The sequence below is a fragment of the Piliocolobus tephrosceles genome, chromosome 3 (assembly GCF_002776525.5).
Source record: "Piliocolobus tephrosceles isolate RC106 chromosome 3, ASM277652v3, whole genome shotgun sequence".
Lineage (NCBI taxonomy): Eukaryota > Metazoa > Chordata > Mammalia > Primates > Cercopithecidae > Piliocolobus > Piliocolobus tephrosceles.
Window position 1 is genome coordinate 93,123,560 of NC_045436.1, and position 19,195 is coordinate 93,142,754.

The 19,195-nt window shown below is 34.9% G+C and overlaps 1 protein-coding gene across 39 annotated transcripts in view; it reads left to right on the forward strand.

Annotated features, from left to right (window-relative positions):
* The window catches only part of ANK2 (ankyrin 2), a 583,169-nt gene that overhangs the window by 433,854 nt on the left and 130,120 nt on the right, over positions 1 to 19,195 (forward strand). For 33 of the 39 annotated variants that reach the window (XM_023219998.2, XM_023219984.2, XM_023219996.2 and 30 more), the window contains 5 exons: positions 318 to 341; positions 3,190 to 3,288; positions 4,816 to 4,914; positions 12,679 to 12,777; positions 18,338 to 18,535. In XM_023219998.2, coding sequence (XP_023075766.1) covers positions 318 to 341; positions 3,190 to 3,288; positions 4,816 to 4,914; positions 12,679 to 12,777; positions 18,338 to 18,535 — 519 coding nt within the window. The remainder of the gene's footprint in view (positions 1 to 317; positions 342 to 3,189; positions 3,289 to 4,815; positions 4,915 to 12,678; positions 12,778 to 18,337; positions 18,536 to 19,195) is intronic. The other 6 variants (XM_023219993.2, XM_023220008.2, XM_023220015.2 and 3 more) reach the window with 1 other exon arrangement.

A 19,195-nucleotide genomic window follows, 5' to 3' on the forward strand; every position in this document is an offset into this window, starting at 1 on the left:
CATAAAAAGAGATAAATGACTTTCAGAGGTATTTCAGAAAGAAGGGGACCATCTAAAAAAATTAAATGCAAGATAATTTTCTTTAAAAGATGAGGTTGAGCTTTTTAGAAATCTGCTTTCTTATTCTGTTTTTAGTCACAATAATAGAATTTAAAATATAAAACTGTATTGTGTAGTGCTTGGGGATGTCTTCTTTCAGTAGAATGCATTTTGGCATATTGGAACAGTATACCCAATTGCAGTGAGCAGATTGACTGTTTCCATAATTTTGCATTGTGTAATATCTTCCCTCTTTCTCCCAAACAACACTGCTTCAGATGATGGTGAATAGGACAACTGAGGTACAGTATTGTGGTTATACCAAAATTTACCTTGTCTTTATTTTTAGTTTTTGCCCAATTAGAATAAATGCTCACTAATTCATACTAATGATTACAAGTTCCATTAATGGGAAATTAATTTGGAAACCTTTCTCATAATGAAGGCAAACTGATAATTCAAAGATATTTAATGTAACATATAATAGAAGCATTATTTTATCAGTAAAACTATTTAAATAGGTTATTAGAGTAGAGAATGAAATGAAACTCTTTCTTAACGTATATTTTAATGAGTGAGCTTTACTGTTAACTTATTGTCAAGAAGAGAGATGATTTTATTTCCTTAATGAGAATTCTCAGGTTAGAGTTTTTAGGAAGTGAAAATTTGGGAGGTTTCTCTGTGTTTTGTCTTTTTACCTAATTGCAGTTGCCCTTTTTTTCTGTATGCTCTTTTTCTTTACCACATTTTATGTAATAAATGATATTATTGAACACATCAAGAGCAGACCAATTGCTTTTTCTTCTAAGTCTTAAAATACTTGTCATAGAATCGTATATTTTCCACGTTCCAAAATAAGTCACTTCAATCAATAAGAACATTAAGTTCAGAAGCCTCTCAGTATGGTGTGTTTGTATATGTCTGTATTTAGTAGTCTCTCCTTGGCCATTGCTACAGAGAGACACTAACACAAACATTGTTGATGTATATTACACAAATTAACCTATACTCAAAAACAAGTGACTATTTATGTAGGTCCATTATTGTTTTGCTGAGGGAATTCTTTAGACTATCATCTCATTTGATGACTAGGTTGTGGACTTATGAGCATTCTCACAGAGTGTACTTGAATTATTTGTGTTTTTTTTTTTGTTCCCTGTCTTTGCATGGAACCTAGGTCAGAGACAACAGAAAGCCCAACTGCTTGGGGAACTTGTTCACAACTAGAACCATACAAATTGATACCTTAATAACTAATTTCAATACCTTTACTTTCTTAGATGCTTTTTGATGATATTTAAGATACATTTTTGAAATCTGTATTGGCTCTAAACATTGTGAAAGCAGAAGTTTGGGTGAATTTTTACTGAGTTATAAATATTTCCTTGAAGACAATAGAGTAAAACGAATAGAAATCCCTTTGTCTAATCCTGTAGAAATGTGAACTCTGCCTCCTGCTTCCATGTTAATCAGTGAAGAGTTCCTCTGAAGGGCTGATACCAGTTTTGTGCTGATCCAAGATTCACAGCCTGGGTATCATTATGAATGATCAGTGAGGATATATCAGACAATAAGTTAGTTTATTTTTGCAAATGATATTACTATATTTAAATACTTTGAAAATGATTCAGCCAGCCTCAGTATGTTTTTCTGAAACTAAATTGTAACATCAGTAATAGACACACACTCAGGATATGTCCGAGTGACAGGAAATATCAAGATAAAAATGAAACAAATTTAGTCAATTATTTCCTAAAATATAAAAATTTGACATTTTATCAAATAACAGCCAGGTTGAGGGCTGATTTCCCCCTCCATTTTGACATGAATATTGGCATGATGTAAATGCGAAATAAAAATATCTTGATCATAGATGTGGGATTTCGATTAATAGTTACTGTTCTTATTTTGTGTCTTCTCTCTAAGTGAGAAATTATTTGTAGCTAATGTTGCTACAGTAATAGCACAAATTTTCATTACCTAAGGTATCTGAATGCTTAATTAGGGTGTTTTTAAAACAAAGTCACCAAAGCCTATGTATCAACTCAATAGAAAAAAAATGGTTGTAATTTTGAAAATATTCTTAAAAACAATACAGTAAACAATTCATTTCAACTAAAAGAGAGCGATACCAAGTAACCCAAAATCTGCAGAATGTGATAGCAAATAACAGTTTCTATTTTTCCCATAATCTTTTGTTAAGTAGTGAAACTTAAGGAGAGTAAGAAAAATTATCAGATCTTTGTGTACTTTAATAAGAAAAGAGTTAATATGCTTCTATTGCGAAAATGGCAACAATTTCCAACTAGATTTTCATCAGAAAAAGAAAGAAAAGGAAATATATTTTTTTCATTTGATATTTTCAGACTTATTTTTTACACATTTTGAGAGTAAACAGTTCTGTAATGCCCATTGAGTTGATTTAACCTGGTTGGTTAAATTACATTTTATTGTATTGATAAAATTTGTTTAACATTCAAAATTGGAGTAAGCTGAACTTTCTTCTTCCTTTTATATTCCTATTGATGCCAAGTATATTGTTTAATTTTTGTTTTTTAATTATTTCATCATGATAACAACATAATCTTGCTACACAGTTGTAAAAGTGTATAGGAATATCATGACAGTGTAAATGATGTGGAACAAATTCTATATCCTTTGTAAGAATTTTTCAACCTACTTTCATGCTTCCAAAATTATAATGTCAACCAATACTGCTTTTTTAAAACAAAAGTAAAACAAAAACACTGGTTTTGAATCTTCTCTGAAAAGACATTAACCAAATTCATTGATATGTTAATCCTATGGCTGAAACTTTATGTTGTTTAATCATATTCTGGTTTTCTTTAATATGCAAGACCAACTTAAGAAACAATGTTTTGTATAAACAACAAATCTCATAAATAAATATTTAAGATAATTAAAAATATGCCATGAATATTATGCCAATAAAATGTAGAATATTTATTTACCTTTTTATATGTTTAGTTATGTACCACCTTATAACGTTAAGATTTAAGATCTTACTAAAGCATTTATTATTGCTTATATGTTAGGTAGACCGTTACCATGTGACTTTCTTCACTAATACAATGGCTGCAACATAAAAAGTGAGGCGCTATACTGACTATCATATCTTTGCTTTCATAGAGTGGTTTTACCCCTTTGCACATAGCTGCACATTATGGAAATGTCAACGTGGCAACTCTTCTTCTAAACCGGGGAGCTGCTGTGGACTTCACAGCCAGGGTATGGATTAAAATAGTTTCTCATTCTAGATAGCAGTAAATAAGTACTTTAAGAAAGTAAAAAGGAACACCAATGGCTGTCTTAAAGATTTTATTTCTTTTTCCTTACCTGGATCTGTGCTGGAGATATTAGATTTTTCATTTTCTTTCTTTAAACCACAAGAAATCATCTTGGCTTAAGCAGAAAATAAGAATGTTGTAAATTCATGCACAAATCATTTCCAATAGTTAAAGAGGACATTAATTCTGACCAGAATGAACAGTTATATTTAACAATCATGCCGTGAATCCTGATAAGTCACGTCAATAAATAAACTATTAAAATGTTAACTATAAAATATATAAGTAGAATGTCTTATGATGACTGTGGTGCACACAATTTGATAGGGAATTGTTTTTAATGAATTGAGAATTTGTTCCCATGAAGTCTTACTAAAATACATGAAAGGTGTCACATTGTTACATGTTTCATGGTATGCTTTTATTAGAAAGAATTCACTTACATAATAGTGGTATATATCAGTATACTTAATATACAGTTAATGCAGAATAAAAATATGAATATTCAAAAATAACAACACAAAAAAAATCAGGTACATATCCTTGCCATAATGATGATGAGTGATAGCCAATAAAATAAATAAATATAATTTGTATGTGTAATGTTCTTGTACTAAGAAGTCATCTGCAGTGAAACTATGTTCTGTTATTTTCAAGCTGTTTTTCTTACTGAATTATTCTGAAGGAGATGTTTGTTTGTTGTTGTTGCTGTTTAGAGACAGGGTCTGGCTCTGTTGCCCAGGGTGTAGTGCAGGGGCATGATCATGGCTGACTGAAGCCCTGAACTCATGGACTCAAGCAGTCCTCCTGACTCAGCCTCCTGAGTAGCTAGGACTACAGGCACACACTACCATGCCTGGCTAATTTTTTAAAATTTTTTGTGATGATGAGGTCTTACTATGTAGCCCAGGCTGGTCTTGAACTCCTGGCTTCAAGGAATCCTCCCACCTCAACTTCCCAAAGTGCTGGAATTACAGGCATGAGCCACCATGCCCAACTTGAAGGAGATGTTTTTAAGAATCATTTTTATATTGAATATTAATATAAATATTTGTATTCTATTTTTAAGCATCATAAAACTTAAGATTTCAGACTCTTTAAGTGCATGGATGTTATAGAAAGAAAGACTTTACACTAGGGCCCTATCTTAGGTAGATTTTAAATTTTTGTTCCTGTTACACTAAAGTGGTCCCTTTGTCTCTTGACTGTAACGTGTACATTCTATACATATTTTGTAGTTATTGACTAACTTAGTTATGCAGTTTCACTCCATTTTTCATTCTCTAACTATATTGTTTTGTGGTTTGTGTGATTTTTGTTCCTTAAAAATCAAAGACATAGAAAGAGTAGAAATTGTGGATCAAATTACCACATAGGTCACAGCCTCCTTTGTGGCGTTTAACACAAAGGCATCGCCATCATGCCCTGTCATACCCAATAACTCTTGTTTGGTCTTTCTGTGGTATAGAATGGAATCACTCCTCTGCATGTGGCTTCCAAAAGGGGAAATACAAACATGGTGAAACTCTTACTGGATCGAGGCGGTCAGATCGATGCCAAAACTAGGGTGAGTGTCTCTGTTCTTTCAATTTTCTACCATTATTATGTCTTTCAATCCTCATAGAAGGCACCTCGAGACACCAGGTCATTAACATAGGCAATGTGTTTTCAAGGAAATTGCTTTATTGGAATTGATTTAAATCTCATACAACATTTAAAGTGAATGTTGTAATGTAAATTATGGTTCATACCATAAAGTGAAATTAATATTTGTTCATAAGTGCCCAGAGAAGCAAAGTGTTGGTCCCTCAATGAGATAGTTTTCAAGTTTTTGCTTAGTGATTTTCTGGGACCAAAGATCAAAGATTAGGCTTACACAACTCTCTTTTGGGTAGTTATAAATATCAAGAACCCTAACTAATTACCATACATTGAGATTGAGAATGTGGCTTTTACACAAAATATTTTAGTACATGTTTACAATCTTTGGCTTCTAAGTATTCAATTCCTAATTCAGTTTTCTTAAGCGGCTATGCTACACTGACGTGAGCAGGGGATTTGCTATTATGGAGAAAAGCATACAGTTAGTATACTACACCTTTATTTATATCATTTTGGTAGAAGTGCTATCCTTAATTTGTTTTGAACTTAGGTAAAATATCATTTCAAGTTTGCAATACACTCCAAATAGATAACAAGATAGACAGTAGAGTGCAGTTGTTAAAAGTACAGAATGAAGGCAAACTGCCTGATTTCAAATCCTATTTTTACTATTCATAAGTTGTATTATACTGGCAGTTTACTTACCTTCTCTGAACTTAGGCTAATAACAACACACCTACTTCATAAAGTTGTGTGAGAATTAACTCTTAGCTATATTTACCTTTTTTGAAAAAGCAAGTAAATTACCTAGCTCTTCATAATATTTGATAATATTACTGACGTTATATAATATGTAGTTACTTGCTTAAACACGCAAGGAGTATTTCAGTATTTATTATCTGGAGTAGATCTGTTAATCATAGACTTCGGCAAAACTTCAAATGTGCCTATAATACAAAAATGTTAATATGTAGTATGAAAAAATCTATGTTAATATGTGGTGCAAAAAGCCTATGAAAGATGATAAATAGAATATGTCTCATAGTATTTAACTTCACTTTGTTTAATGCTGAGACTTCATGTTTTCATAGTACCAGCAGTAAGGATCAAATCTAGTTTCCTTGCAAATCTAGGGGCCAGCAAATACTTTTGTTTAATAAACTTCATCATCTGTAAGCTTCCAGAATCTAAACCAGTCCCAGGCAATAAATTATGGTTTTTGATGACCTCAGGAAACCTTGCTTTCTTAATCTCACTTCTCTAAAGCTTTTGGTTCAGAGTGGCTACATCACAACACGTAGGAGTTCTAAAGAGGTTTGCGTTCTGTCAAATCTTTGCTGTGGTGTCCAGTGTCTTTGCATCAGAGTTTTATATGGTTTCTACTTTTTGCTTAGTAGGCATGCCTTTTTCCTTTAGCATACTGTGAGTATACAGAATTTGGAACAGTATGCATTACGTTGCATGGTTTGCTTACTTGTTCTTTATATTTAAAGGAATGAGCTTTTGCACATTATTTGTTCTTTATATTTAAAGGAATGAGATTTTGCACATTACTACATTACTAACATCATTCCTAACATTACCAATGTATTACATTACAAGCATACTTTACTAACATAATTTCTTCCTATATACTGCCTTTATGAGATTACCACTGGAAAGAAAGCATTTTGGAAATGCAAAAAATTTTTATCTTGGCCAGTGTCTTAGGGATGCACATTGCTTTTATTAATGCTTTTTGGAGTATTCACTCATTATTGAGATAGTTGATTTTGTTCTTATTAATCAACAATATTTACTTAATAAAAGTACTCTAATATGTGTGGCTTACATATATTTGGGTATACAATTAAAAATTCTAACTCCAAATACGTAGTGTATCTTCATAAAAATAGTACTAAGAAATGACGAGAAATGGATTCTTATACTAGTTCTGTCATAGTGCAACCCTTAGATATAGCAAATAAATTAAATTTCATTCAAGGATTTAAAAAGAATAAAATAGGTTTTCCAATTGTATACATTGTATAAACATTCCATTCATTTATTCCTTAAACAAATAACTATTGAGTTCTTACTTGGTCCTGGGAACCCTGAAGATACAACAGTTAACAAGACAGAGTAGGTTTCTAGACTCACAGAGATGCAAGCCAACAGTTCAAGGAATTAAGTTAGCAGTCTTTGGGTGCAGCACACCAACATGGCACAAGTATACATATGTAACAAACCTGCACGTTATGCACATGTACCCTAGAACTTAAAGTATAATAAAAAATAAAAAATAAAAATAAAATAAATAAATAAATAAATATTATCTCCTCTCATACCCCCTCCCCAAAAAAAAGTTTAATAATAGGTTCTTTAAAAAACAAAACAAAACAAAACAAAAACCTTGATTTGTAGCATTGCCTTTGCTAGTTTCCATGGTATGAATACTTCTACAGTGGTCAGTTTAGAGCTAGCAACATGGTATCACTAAATGTAGAATTGGGAAGAGGTGTGCAAAAAGTGGCTCTCCTTATTTCATATGAACTGGTTCCAGCACACCCCAGGATTAGCTACTACAATATTGAATGGTTGCACTGAACTTTATTATTATTATTATTATTATACTTTAGGTTCTGGGGTGCATATGCAGATCATACAGGTTTGTTACATAGGTATTCATGTGCCATGGTAGTTTGCTGCACCCATCAACCCACCATCTACAATAGGTATTTCTCCTAATGCTATCCCTCTCCTACCCCCATCCCCCAACAGCCCCCAGTGTGTAATGTTCCCCTCCCTGTGTCCGTGTGTTCTCATTGTTCAACTCCCACTTATGATCGAGAACATGTAGTGTTTGGTTTTCTGTTCTTGTGTTAGTTTGCTGGGAATGATGGTTTCCAGCTTCATCCATGTCCCTGCAAAGGATATGAACTCATCCTTTTTTTATGGCTGCATAGTATTCCATGGTGTATATGTGCCACATTTTCTTTATCTAGTCTATCATTGCTGGGCATTTGGCTTGGTTCCTAGTTTTTGCTATTGTGAATAGGGTTGCACTGAACTTTTTTAGCACTAAACTTTCCCCCCATAGGTTGAAATACTTCTCCATCTGTAAGTAGGAGGATTTTAAAAGCATTGCTGGGTTCTTTTCATTCTGGCTACAGCTAACAGACCTATATCCCTCTTACCAGAGGCAAAATCAAGTAGGAGGTAAATACTGAAATCAAGGACTGTGTGCTGAAATTGGGAGGCCAATTCTGGAACTATAATATTTGATTACCAAAATAAATGAATATGTTTTGCTTTTTCTTTTGCCTTTTGAAAAGTATTTAAAAATGGAAAAAATGTTTGTATTAGTTAGTTCTCATGCTGCTATGAAGAACTGCCTGAGACTGGGTAATTTATAAAGGAAAGAAATTTAATTGACTCACAGTTCTGCAGGACTGGGGAGGCCTCAAGAAACTTACAATCATGGTGGAAGCTGAAACAAACACATCCTTCTTCACATGGTGGCAGGAGAGAGAAATAAGTGCCCAGTGAAGGGGGCAGCCCCTTATAAAACCATCAGCTCTGATGAGAACTAACTCACTGTCACAAGAATAGCATGAGGGTAACCACCCTATTATTCAATTACCTCCCACTGGGTCCCTCCCATGACACATAGGGATTATGGGAAATAGAATTCAAGATGAGAGGTGGTGACGCCTAAATCAAAGCATTGATAAACTATATCAATGTTTAATTTGGTTTTGACTATATTTTTAGAGAATATAAGAAAACTTCTATATACGAATTTTTTTTTTTTTTTTTTTGAGACGGAGTTTTCTCTCTTGTTGCCCAGGCTGGAATGCAATGGTGCAATCTCAGCCCACCACAACCCCGGCCTCCCTGGTTTAAGCAATTATCCTACCTCAGCCTCCCGAGTAGCTGGGATTACAGGCATTTGCCTGGTTAATTTTGTATTTTTAATAGAGACAGGATTTCTCCATGTTGGTCAGGCTGGTCTCAAACTCCTGACCTTAGGTGATCCACCTGCCTCGGCCTCCCAAAGGGCTGGGATTACAGGCGTGAGCCACCGCGCCCGGCTGGAATGTTTTTAAAGTATTATGTTTTCTTTTTTTTTTTTTGTCATTGACATCTCAATTTCCCCCAGCATTTAAATTAACCACAAATATTCTGAATTTAGTATATTCTGTCAAGGATCTTACCTTGGTCTTCTCATTATTTTTCTCATTCATAAGATTTTTATTATCTAGAGAATAGCAAGATCTATAGAGGCTTTTAGATAATTAAAAAACAAATATTACCCACAGTTACTTCTTGGCTCTCACCACCATTTTGGCAATCATTGAGACATTTTCCATCTTGTTGGCATTCTCATCATTGACTACTATCTAATGTGAAACTCTAAGACATTTGCACCAGGGCCTTTTACTGGTATCTGAAAGACCTCATTTCAATGTGGAAACATAAATTTGATAGCTAGTTAAAATGAAATTATAAATTTAAGCTTTATTAAGGCATTATTCTTTTTTTGTTGTTTTTAAGCTTCTTTATCATTTAAATGTAGTGATACCCCATATAGGGATTATGTTTAAAATATTAAAAAAATATTTCAATGCAAACAATAAAAAGTGTACAAAAACATTGAAGGATGGTGAACAAAAAATACATAGGGAAAAGGAAACACCCTTCTTACTTGTTATTAGGTGTAATAATTAAAGCAATAATAAAAATGGTTGTCAATTGTCATATGCATGTGTTGTTCTAGGCACCCTGCTAAGTACTCTACAAATATCATCTTATTTTTTCTTCCTAACAACTTATAAAGTGTGAATTATTTTATTGTTGAGAATATATGGAGGTCTTCATTTGAGAAATGAGACTACCAAAGGGAAAAATGCGTTTCAGCAGAATTATGTAACTTGACCTGGGACACACAGCTTGGTAATCAGCAGAGCCTACCCACGTGAATACACAAACTTCAGGATACATTGTTGAAAGAATGACCTAAGAAGAAAGGGGGGGAATTATGAAAAGATAAAGAAACTACATAAGTGGCATCCCTCCAGTGTTGATTGATCTACCTTTATCAAAATTATCCACATCATGGTGGATAGTACATCAGTGTGAAGAATTGATTCTAGAGAAAAAAAAAAAAAAAAAACAGAGAAAACACAAGGGGTCTCTGGAAGGGGGAAAAACCCATAACCTGCAACTACAAAGTTAAGAATTTAAGTAAAAGGGTTTTAGAATACAAAAGCTTGAAAATAATTTTTTTAGGGCATTAACTTGATAATGTGCTTTGTAGAAAATATTCAATATCTAATCAAATTGAGCCTGTTGGGTAACTTGAATTTGATGTCATTATTCACACATCTTATACGGACAGACACCTTGCATCATTAAATGTAGGATTTAGAACTAATTTAATCCTTATTTTTCCTTGATGTTCTTGTGGGTATATTAAATGTGCTCCATAAAGCTCCTATTGTTACTCTGAGAGTATTTGGGAGGTTTCAACATGATTACACAAATACTATTTCATGTAATTTGCAGAAAGCAATATGCTGCCTTTTCTAAAAAAGATGTAAGGTGGCATTCCCTCCTTCATCTTTGAAACAAGGCTTGCAAGTTAAATAGGGTGAGAAACATCATCTCCACTCTATGTATCAGGAAGTTGAGCCTTAGAGAGATTCACCCATGGTGGCCAATTTGAGATTCACTGCAGGGTTCCACAGTTCCGAAGTCCACACACTGAACTGTTACATATGATGCCTCTATTCACCATGTGGGATTTCTCAAACCCTAGGTCTCCACAAAGCCCTCACCAAGAATACATTTGAGAAACTATGCTCTATCTAATTGCTAGGTAAGTTATGTAGCAACTAATGCTCTGTATTCCACTACAGAGTGCTTTTATCAGGATACAAAAGTGTAATCATTGTCATCACTTTGCCCGAACAACTCTTTTAGGCTCCTATCTGGCAAATTTTAAAATAATGTAGCATTTCACCTACAGTAGTTAAATACTTTTTAAAATTTTTTCTGAGAAGGCAGTCTTTTCATGCTAATTCTTAGGTACCCAAAACTGCAAAATCCATTTTGGTTATTCAATATCTTCATACTAGCTAAACGGATTTCACAAAGCAAAGAATCTTTATCAGTCAAGATCCTAGCCATAAACAGAGGCCCAAATTTGATCATTTGATTAGAGATTATTGAAGGGTCTATTTATAATATTGTGTAGTCTGTAGGAAAGGGACAAGGGACAGTGTAGAATCCCAGGGGCTAGTAACAGCGGTACTCAATACCAATGCTAGACCTAAAAAGTGAGAAGTACAGGAGGCCCCCAGAACTTCAAAGGAGAGAATTGTGTGGAAAGGCTGCTTTGGCAGGGAGGTCAACTTTGGTAAAGACACACAGCCGAATTTGGGAGGTCTCTCGAAGTCCCTTTCATGTCTTGTTGCATTGGTCAAACCCAGTTGGAAGCCAGAGGACAAGACAGCTCACTGATGCCCCCTAGAACGGACAGTGTGTTGGGACACAGAGCAGAGCAGAGAAGGGTAGAGCATGGGTCTGGAGGGACAAACAGAAGACATCTTGCACAGAAATCCCAGCGTTGAGTCAGAAAGAATGCTGCAATTCAGAGGAATTGTTTTTATTTGGAGTAAAGCATAACCTGGAGAGATAGTCCTGAAAGTAGAGACACAAACAAGAGGCCATTCGAGTTCTGGATAAATCAGAAACTGCTGAAATCCTCTTAACTGCTCATCATCCATTCTCTATGATCTACCCACCTTTTCCACTTCTGTCCTTGGGACAATCTTTTTTTTCTTTTTCCTTCAGCCTCAAATCACCAGTAAATTTACGTACTCAGTATTTCATTTTCTCTCTCGCTTCTTGCCCACCGTTAATTACATTTTGCCTCACATTTCCCACCTGCTCTGCTTTTTGGCCATGCCACCCTAAAGAGAAATAAAATATAAAAGACAGAAGGCATCAGAGGCTATCCCAGAAGTGTTAAGATCAGAAAGTTTTATAAATAAGATAGCATACAGTTCTGCCATATTTTATTTGATTAAGTTAGAGTTCTATTTATTAATAATAAAGTTCATCTTTGGGAAGCAATTATGTGATTTCCAAAATGTTGAAATATATGTGTGAAAATCTTTAAAATCATCTAAAAAATGACCCTTCACTTTTACAAGCATTAGGGAGCGTTTTAGGAGAACTTATGTAAGTGATGACAATTCAAAGGAGAACATATATGAAAAAATTACACTAAGAAAAATTTTTAGGTAAAAGCATATTAGAACAAACAACATGAAAACAGTATAACCTAATATAATCCCTGTTTTTGGTTCCAGTGAGTAGGGTTTTAAAGTTCAACAAATGCCACATACTCTGCTTTTCCATCTTCTTGATTACGCAAACACATGACCAGAAGCCAATTTCATTCCATTGACCCTCCATCCACACAGGGGATCTCTCTTGCTTTCTCCCTGTCTCTGTTTTGTTTGTCTTTTCCTTTCTCTTTCTTGTTCACTGTCAAGATGTCTTTCTGACTTGTTTTCTCTGTCACTCATCTTTCTGGTCATTTAACAAATTGCAGTTCTATTACAGATTTATTGAGTGATCAGGATTGAGTTTAGGAACTCCCTCTTTATGGTTGCAATAGATGAAATTTGGATGTTTTTTTAAAGTGAACTTGGGCCTAATTCTTCAATTCTTTTGGCAGGATGGGTTGACACCACTTCATTGTGCTGCACGAAGTGGGCATGACCAAGTGGTGGAACTTCTGTTGGAACGGGGTGCTCCCTTGCTGGCAAGGACTAAGGTGAGTCATTATGAGTAAGATGGGATCCTAAGGAATCTTTAAGTCACTTGATATATTATCTCTATTCATTTTTAAATCAAAGCATCAGCCAAGCATTTTCTAGTTCTTTAATAATTGTATGCTAGGAATAGGAACATGTATCAAACCACTTAAAAATATTAAAATAAACAATATATGCATTACGATGTATTGAATGTGTACCTTCAAGTTTTTTTCTATATTTTTATCTGTTATTCTTACTGCAGATGGAATTCTGAATACATCTGTATTTTAAATATAAATGAGAATATCTCTTAGATTCTGAGTCTAGATTTTTATAATCCTCTAAGATGACTGTGAAATATATATAAAATTATCTTTTAAAGCAGCACAATTAGCAACACAAGATGAATCTTTTCGCTCATCCATTCTTTATCTCTTAGGCAATACTAATAAAAAATAATTACTCAACAGTGGTATTGGTTGATTATGTTGAAGATTGGTAGAGGTGATTTGGAAAGCACAAGTTGCAATAGGCCACCTACAAAGAACTATTAAACAAGCATATTTTCTTTATGACATACTGCATCTAGCACTTTTTACTCTCATTTTATCAATATGCTCATATGTGGGAGAAGCACTTTTCCATATAGGTGAATGCCACACTGTGAGTTGGTTTGCTGAAGATTTTTCAATATCAAATGTATTTTAAATAATTTTATTATTGTATAGTTCTCTGTTATCCAAGCCTACATTGGGTTATCAGAAAATATTTTGAGACACGAATTGAAGATACTCATGCAGAACTGATTAATGTGATATGCAGCAACCTTGGATCCTTAAATACGACACAAATTTAGACAAAGGGCACTTCTTATATTTTCTCCCTATTCCATTCCACCTCATACCCCCCCCACCACAGAGTTGGTATCAACTAATGCTATTACTAGAGTAAGCTGAAGAAACTAAGGCAATTGACACAAACAAATATTTTTCAATTTATATATAATTGAAATCATTTGAAACAAAACTAGCCCATATGTTTAAGACATGTGTAGAATGAACTCAGTTTGTAAAGATGTGCCTACATGCCATAAAAGAGTGGCTTCAAATCAGTAATATATGAAGAAGAGAAATAATTATCTGCATTATTTTTATTCTCACACCTATACTGTGAGTGTTGTATAGATCTGTCTTTAAAATGCAGCAATTTGGGCTGGGTGATGCAGAGATAATTATGGAAAGTTTTGTTAAAGAAACATTGAAATTTAAATGGAAATAACAAAATTTCAGACCAATCATGTTACAACCAATACAAAAACCAATATCAAGTTGAAAATAGGCAGATAAGCTTTACAAACCATAAAATAATCTTATCTGCAGAGTTTGCTTGTAATTGTCATATCACTGATGAAGATGGTGGGTTACCTAGATGGAATTTTTTTAATGTCCTTCCCGTAAAATCAAGTATCATTCAGATGTAAGGATCTTGCATAAAGTGTCTCTGAGTGTACAATTATATTCATGTATTTATGCATCCAAGTATTATATAATACTGAGTAGATACAATTTGCCAGGCAAGTGTTCTAGTCACTAAGGCACCATCAAGATGAATAATACACAATCTATAGCTGCAGGAAGCTCAGAATTTAGTGGGCATGATAGAAAAAAAAAGATAATTATAAAAAAATAGAGATATGTATAGGGTAAGAAACACAGAGAAGATGAATTAATCAGGTTACAGTGAGGGGATACTGCTCTCCTGGGAATGGCATAGGTGCCTAATGCTAGACTATTCTTCTTCCCCTTCTGTATTAGTCCGTTTCACGCTACTGATAAAGACATACTTGAGACTAGGCAATTTACAAAGAAGTTTAATGGACTCACAATTCCACCTGGGGAGGAACTCACAATCATGAGGCTGGGAGGCTTCACAACCATGGTGGAAGGTGAAAGGCACATCTCACATGGTGGCAGACAAAGAGAAGAAAATGAGAACCAAGCGAAAGGGCTTTCCCCTTATAAAACCATCAGATCTTGTGAGACTTATTCACTACCACGAGAATAGTATGGAGGAAACTGCCCCCATGATTCAGTTGTCTCCCACTGGGTCCCTGTCACAACACAAAGGAATTATGGGAGCTACAATTCAAGATGACATTTGGGTGGGGACACAGCCAAACCATATTACCTTCCATAAAAACTCCTAGGTTTAAATCATCCATTCTTTCTTCTGAAGCAACTATCTAAGTGTCACCCCACTCATTCCTTATCAATTCTAGCTCTCAGCAAACTGTGACTCCTCACCACAACCCCTTCTTATTCTTGGTGACTTTAATGATTTTGATTAGAGCAGTAGATAATTCTTTAAGTTGGCCTCTCAGTTTGGTAACTGTAAACCTTCTACAATTTCTGTGTCTAACTTCCCTCTTGCCAGCCCCTCCTGTGTTTCAGCTCACTCTCTTCAGAACCCCAATTCCAAAATTCTTTTATTCTGCTGGGACTTTCAGTCGCAGTTTCACTCTTCCTCATTCACATCATGCCCTTACCTCTGCCAGGCACAAATTTCATAGTCGTTTATGCTACGCTCTTATATATTCATACTACCTACATTTCACTCAATTAAATTCAACTCATATTCATGCAACCAAATGTGGCTACAGGAGACGCCCAGCCACACTAACTGTGCTCACTTTACATTCATGATTACTAACCTCAAGTGCGCTGGTAATGCTGCCTGACAATCATGCTCTGTTTTTTAAGTCTATTCATTGTCAATCCCTGCTATCTGACCATTCTATATTTTCTTCAGACTTCTTAGATTTCTTTCCTTGTCTTCATTTCCCACAACACTGAGAGAATTGAAGCAATTGGAAGAGAATTTCCAAACACTCTCACCTCCATATCTATCCAGTGACATGACTTGGAACCCATGTAGTCTACATTCTCTCCTGTTACTATCAGCTGGTGTGATTGCTTGGTCCTGTCTTCTCAAAGCACTTTCTTTATTTGCAATGCCTTCTGGGACATTACATTCTTCTGACTTTCCTTCTGTTTTCCTAGCTGCCACTTTTCAGTCTCCTTTACTAGTTCCTCCTCATCTCTCAGGTTTCTGAACGTTAGAACTTCCAGAGCTCAGTCTTTGTATCTTTTGTCTATTGGCACTCACTTACTATGAAATCTAATGCAGTTCTATCTTTAAATAGTACCTGTATGCTGGTGCCATGAGTGTGTATCTTCAGAATTCCATATGTAGATGTCAGCTCACATTGCCTCTTGGATGTCTCCTGGGCATCTCAAATTTAGTAAGCTCAAAATCAAGCACTGGATATAATACCCACCCCTCAACCTAATCTTCCTGTTAGCTTTCTTATCTCAATAAATGGCCATCTCATTTTTTTAGTTTCTCAGGTCTCAGGCCAAATAACTCATGCCATGTTGGACTCTTCTTTTTCTCATTTTCCACATTCTGTCACCAAACACTGTCACCTCTTCCTTCAAAATGTATCACTAAGTCAGCAGCTTGCCAGCAATCTCATTACCACCATTCTGTTCCAGGTCACCATCAACCCTACCTGGAGGACTGTAAGAGGTTCCTAATTGACTTCCCTTCTTTTGCGTTTTGTCCATGTAGTCTATTCTTAGCACAGCAGCAAGAGTAATCCTGTTGCCCTAAACCTTCCAACAGCACCCCATGTCTCTCTGAGTAAAAATCTCTCACCTCTTTGAATTCCTCCCCTTATCTATCCTCCTCATTCACTCGCCTTAAACCACATTCTTCTCCTTACTGATTATTGATATCAATCATGCCAGTTATGATCCCAACACAGTATGTTTGCAGTTGCCTTTTCTTGGTCTCAAGTGTTTTTCCTCCAAGTCAACAAAACTAGCTCTCTTACTTCCTTCATGTCAAAACTCACCTTCTCAGTGAGGCCATTTCTGGACATCCTAACAAAATTGCACTCATGTACACAAACTCCCTAGGCCATTCTGTGTTTTTGTTTTCTCCTTTCCATTGATGGCCATCCAAGATACTATATACTTTAATTCTTATTATTTTGAAATTGTATGTCGGCTTCCACACTAGAATGTAACCTCGTTGAAGACAGGGGTTTCCTGTCTGTTGTGTTCCCTGCTGTATCCACAGTACTTGAACAGGGCTTGAGTAGGTGCTAAATAAATATGTGTAAAATGAACAAAAGATTAGATTATAAATATTTTATTTTCCATATAAATAACTATCAAATAGGTAAAATAGCATCAATGAATGGCAATTTTTCAAAAAAACATGCAACAATCTAGTCCAAACGTCATCAAGGCTTGAATTTCTTCTACACTTTGTCCTTGACAATTATCTTCCCCTCAATGCATAAATGGCTTCTCATCAGCCTGTTCCTCCTTTTCTAAACTTATTTAATGAATTTCTAAGTATGAAAGCATAATTATGAATGGAGATTATTTCAAAATATATGAATAATTTGTAAGTCACATATACTTTACCACAATTAAGAATTAATGTATTTTTTTTTTTTTTTTTTTTTTTGTCCCTCACTGTTGAAATCACCTTCCTTGTTGAGAATATTGGGCGGGGGGCCTTTTCTGGTAACTTATCCAGATACAATTTCTGCTTTGTTGAATGTAATTACTGACAAACTGAATACGTGGCCAACAATCCTTTTTCTAGTGGTCATATTTGCATTGGTTATTAAGAAAAGACAATAGTCCCATCTCTTTAATAGGCAAATTGTTTTTTAAAATTTAGTTTTTTTCCTAAGTTTACATACTGTTTCCTGAAAGTTTATTTATTTAGCTTTAAAAAAATGAGAATCTTACCGAGTCTGATGAACAGTGCTTTACACTGCTTTCTTGTGTTCCTGCTGTTGACGTTATTCTAGAATTAAGACTAAAGCTATTTTGGTCCATATTAATGATGACAAATTTAGATTACCCTCAAATGTAAAAGTTGTGAGGTCATTGGCACATGGCCCACATTTGTCTCACACTCTTCTAGCTCTTACCAGCCTGTTTTCTCCAAGTCCAATTCAAGTCTCCTGATACTATAGGAAAAAGGGATCGTAAAATTTCAGAGCAACATGGATCTAAAAGATGATCAAAGTTTCCATACCTCCCTGACCTCTTGTAAATGAACTTGCTTCTCATTCACCCACTTCCCTCTGTATTTATAAGAAATGCAGGCAGAGAGATTAAATGAATGCAGACTGCTATGCATGGAGTTGGATATCAATAACTTAAGCATTAGCTATTATTTATTTTTCTGTATTTAATATTGCCCTAATAATTGTAAAATCAGGCTAAATTGCCACTAAATTGCCACACATACTATTCATGACAGACATACTAATTTGCATTTTTGTCTATGGTAGTACAATTATGAAATTAAATGTTCTCTTAGTGCCCATCTCTACCAAATATAGTCTGCTGTATATTCTGATGTCAAATGGAAATTATTTTTTCCCCTGCCACTAACTGTGTTAGAAATAAGCATCAACTTTGCTGTATTTTGGAACCTGAAAATAATGAAAAAAAAACTGACATTATTTTGTTTTCTCTTAATGTGCAGAACGGGCTGTCTCCACTACACATGGCTGCCCAGGGAGACCACGTAGAATGTGTGAAGCACCTGTTACAGCACAAGGCGCCTGTTGATGATGTCACCCTAGACTACCTGACAGCCCTCCATGTTGCTGCGCACTGTGGCCACTACCGCGTAACCAAACTCCTTTTGGACAAGAGAGCCAATCCGAATGCCAGAGCCCTGGTAAACTTGGCCCAGTCCACATTAACTGAATACAGATTGAGACAAACAAACCCATATTCATTGACCAACGTGCATACACCAGCAATGCATGGTTACAGATATGTAGTTAATGCTGGTAAATTTGTCACCCTTCACAATCGGCCTGTCTAATTCATACCTTTATAGTTTGCTAACAAATGCTGGTGAGCAAAGATGTATTTAAGAGAACACCAGTGTGACATTTCTGAAACTAGTGAGTTGCAAACAGATAGATATGAAACCTTTGGAGTGATAAGCAGTTTTAAATGGAAAATAGAAGTTGAAAAACAGAAAATTATAAAATAAATTCTAGATACCTCTAGATGAAGTTAGAACACGAGTGTGAAAAGTTGAATTTATTAATCTCTTTTTGGAAAAAAATTAATGATAAATATATTTGACTATGTAAGAGGGTATAAAATGTAAGGCTATGAAGAGTTCACTTGAAAATTTTCCTTGTTGACTTGATTACTCAACCATAGGCTAATAGAAACATTATGCCTAGTGTGTTGTTGCTTCAGGGAGCACTTTATATACACCATTTCAGGCATTGCTGGAGAGAAAACTGCAAGAGGCTGGCCCTAGAGCAATTTTATGTCTTCCCAGTTCTAATATTGAATAAATCTTCCTTGCTTCACTTAT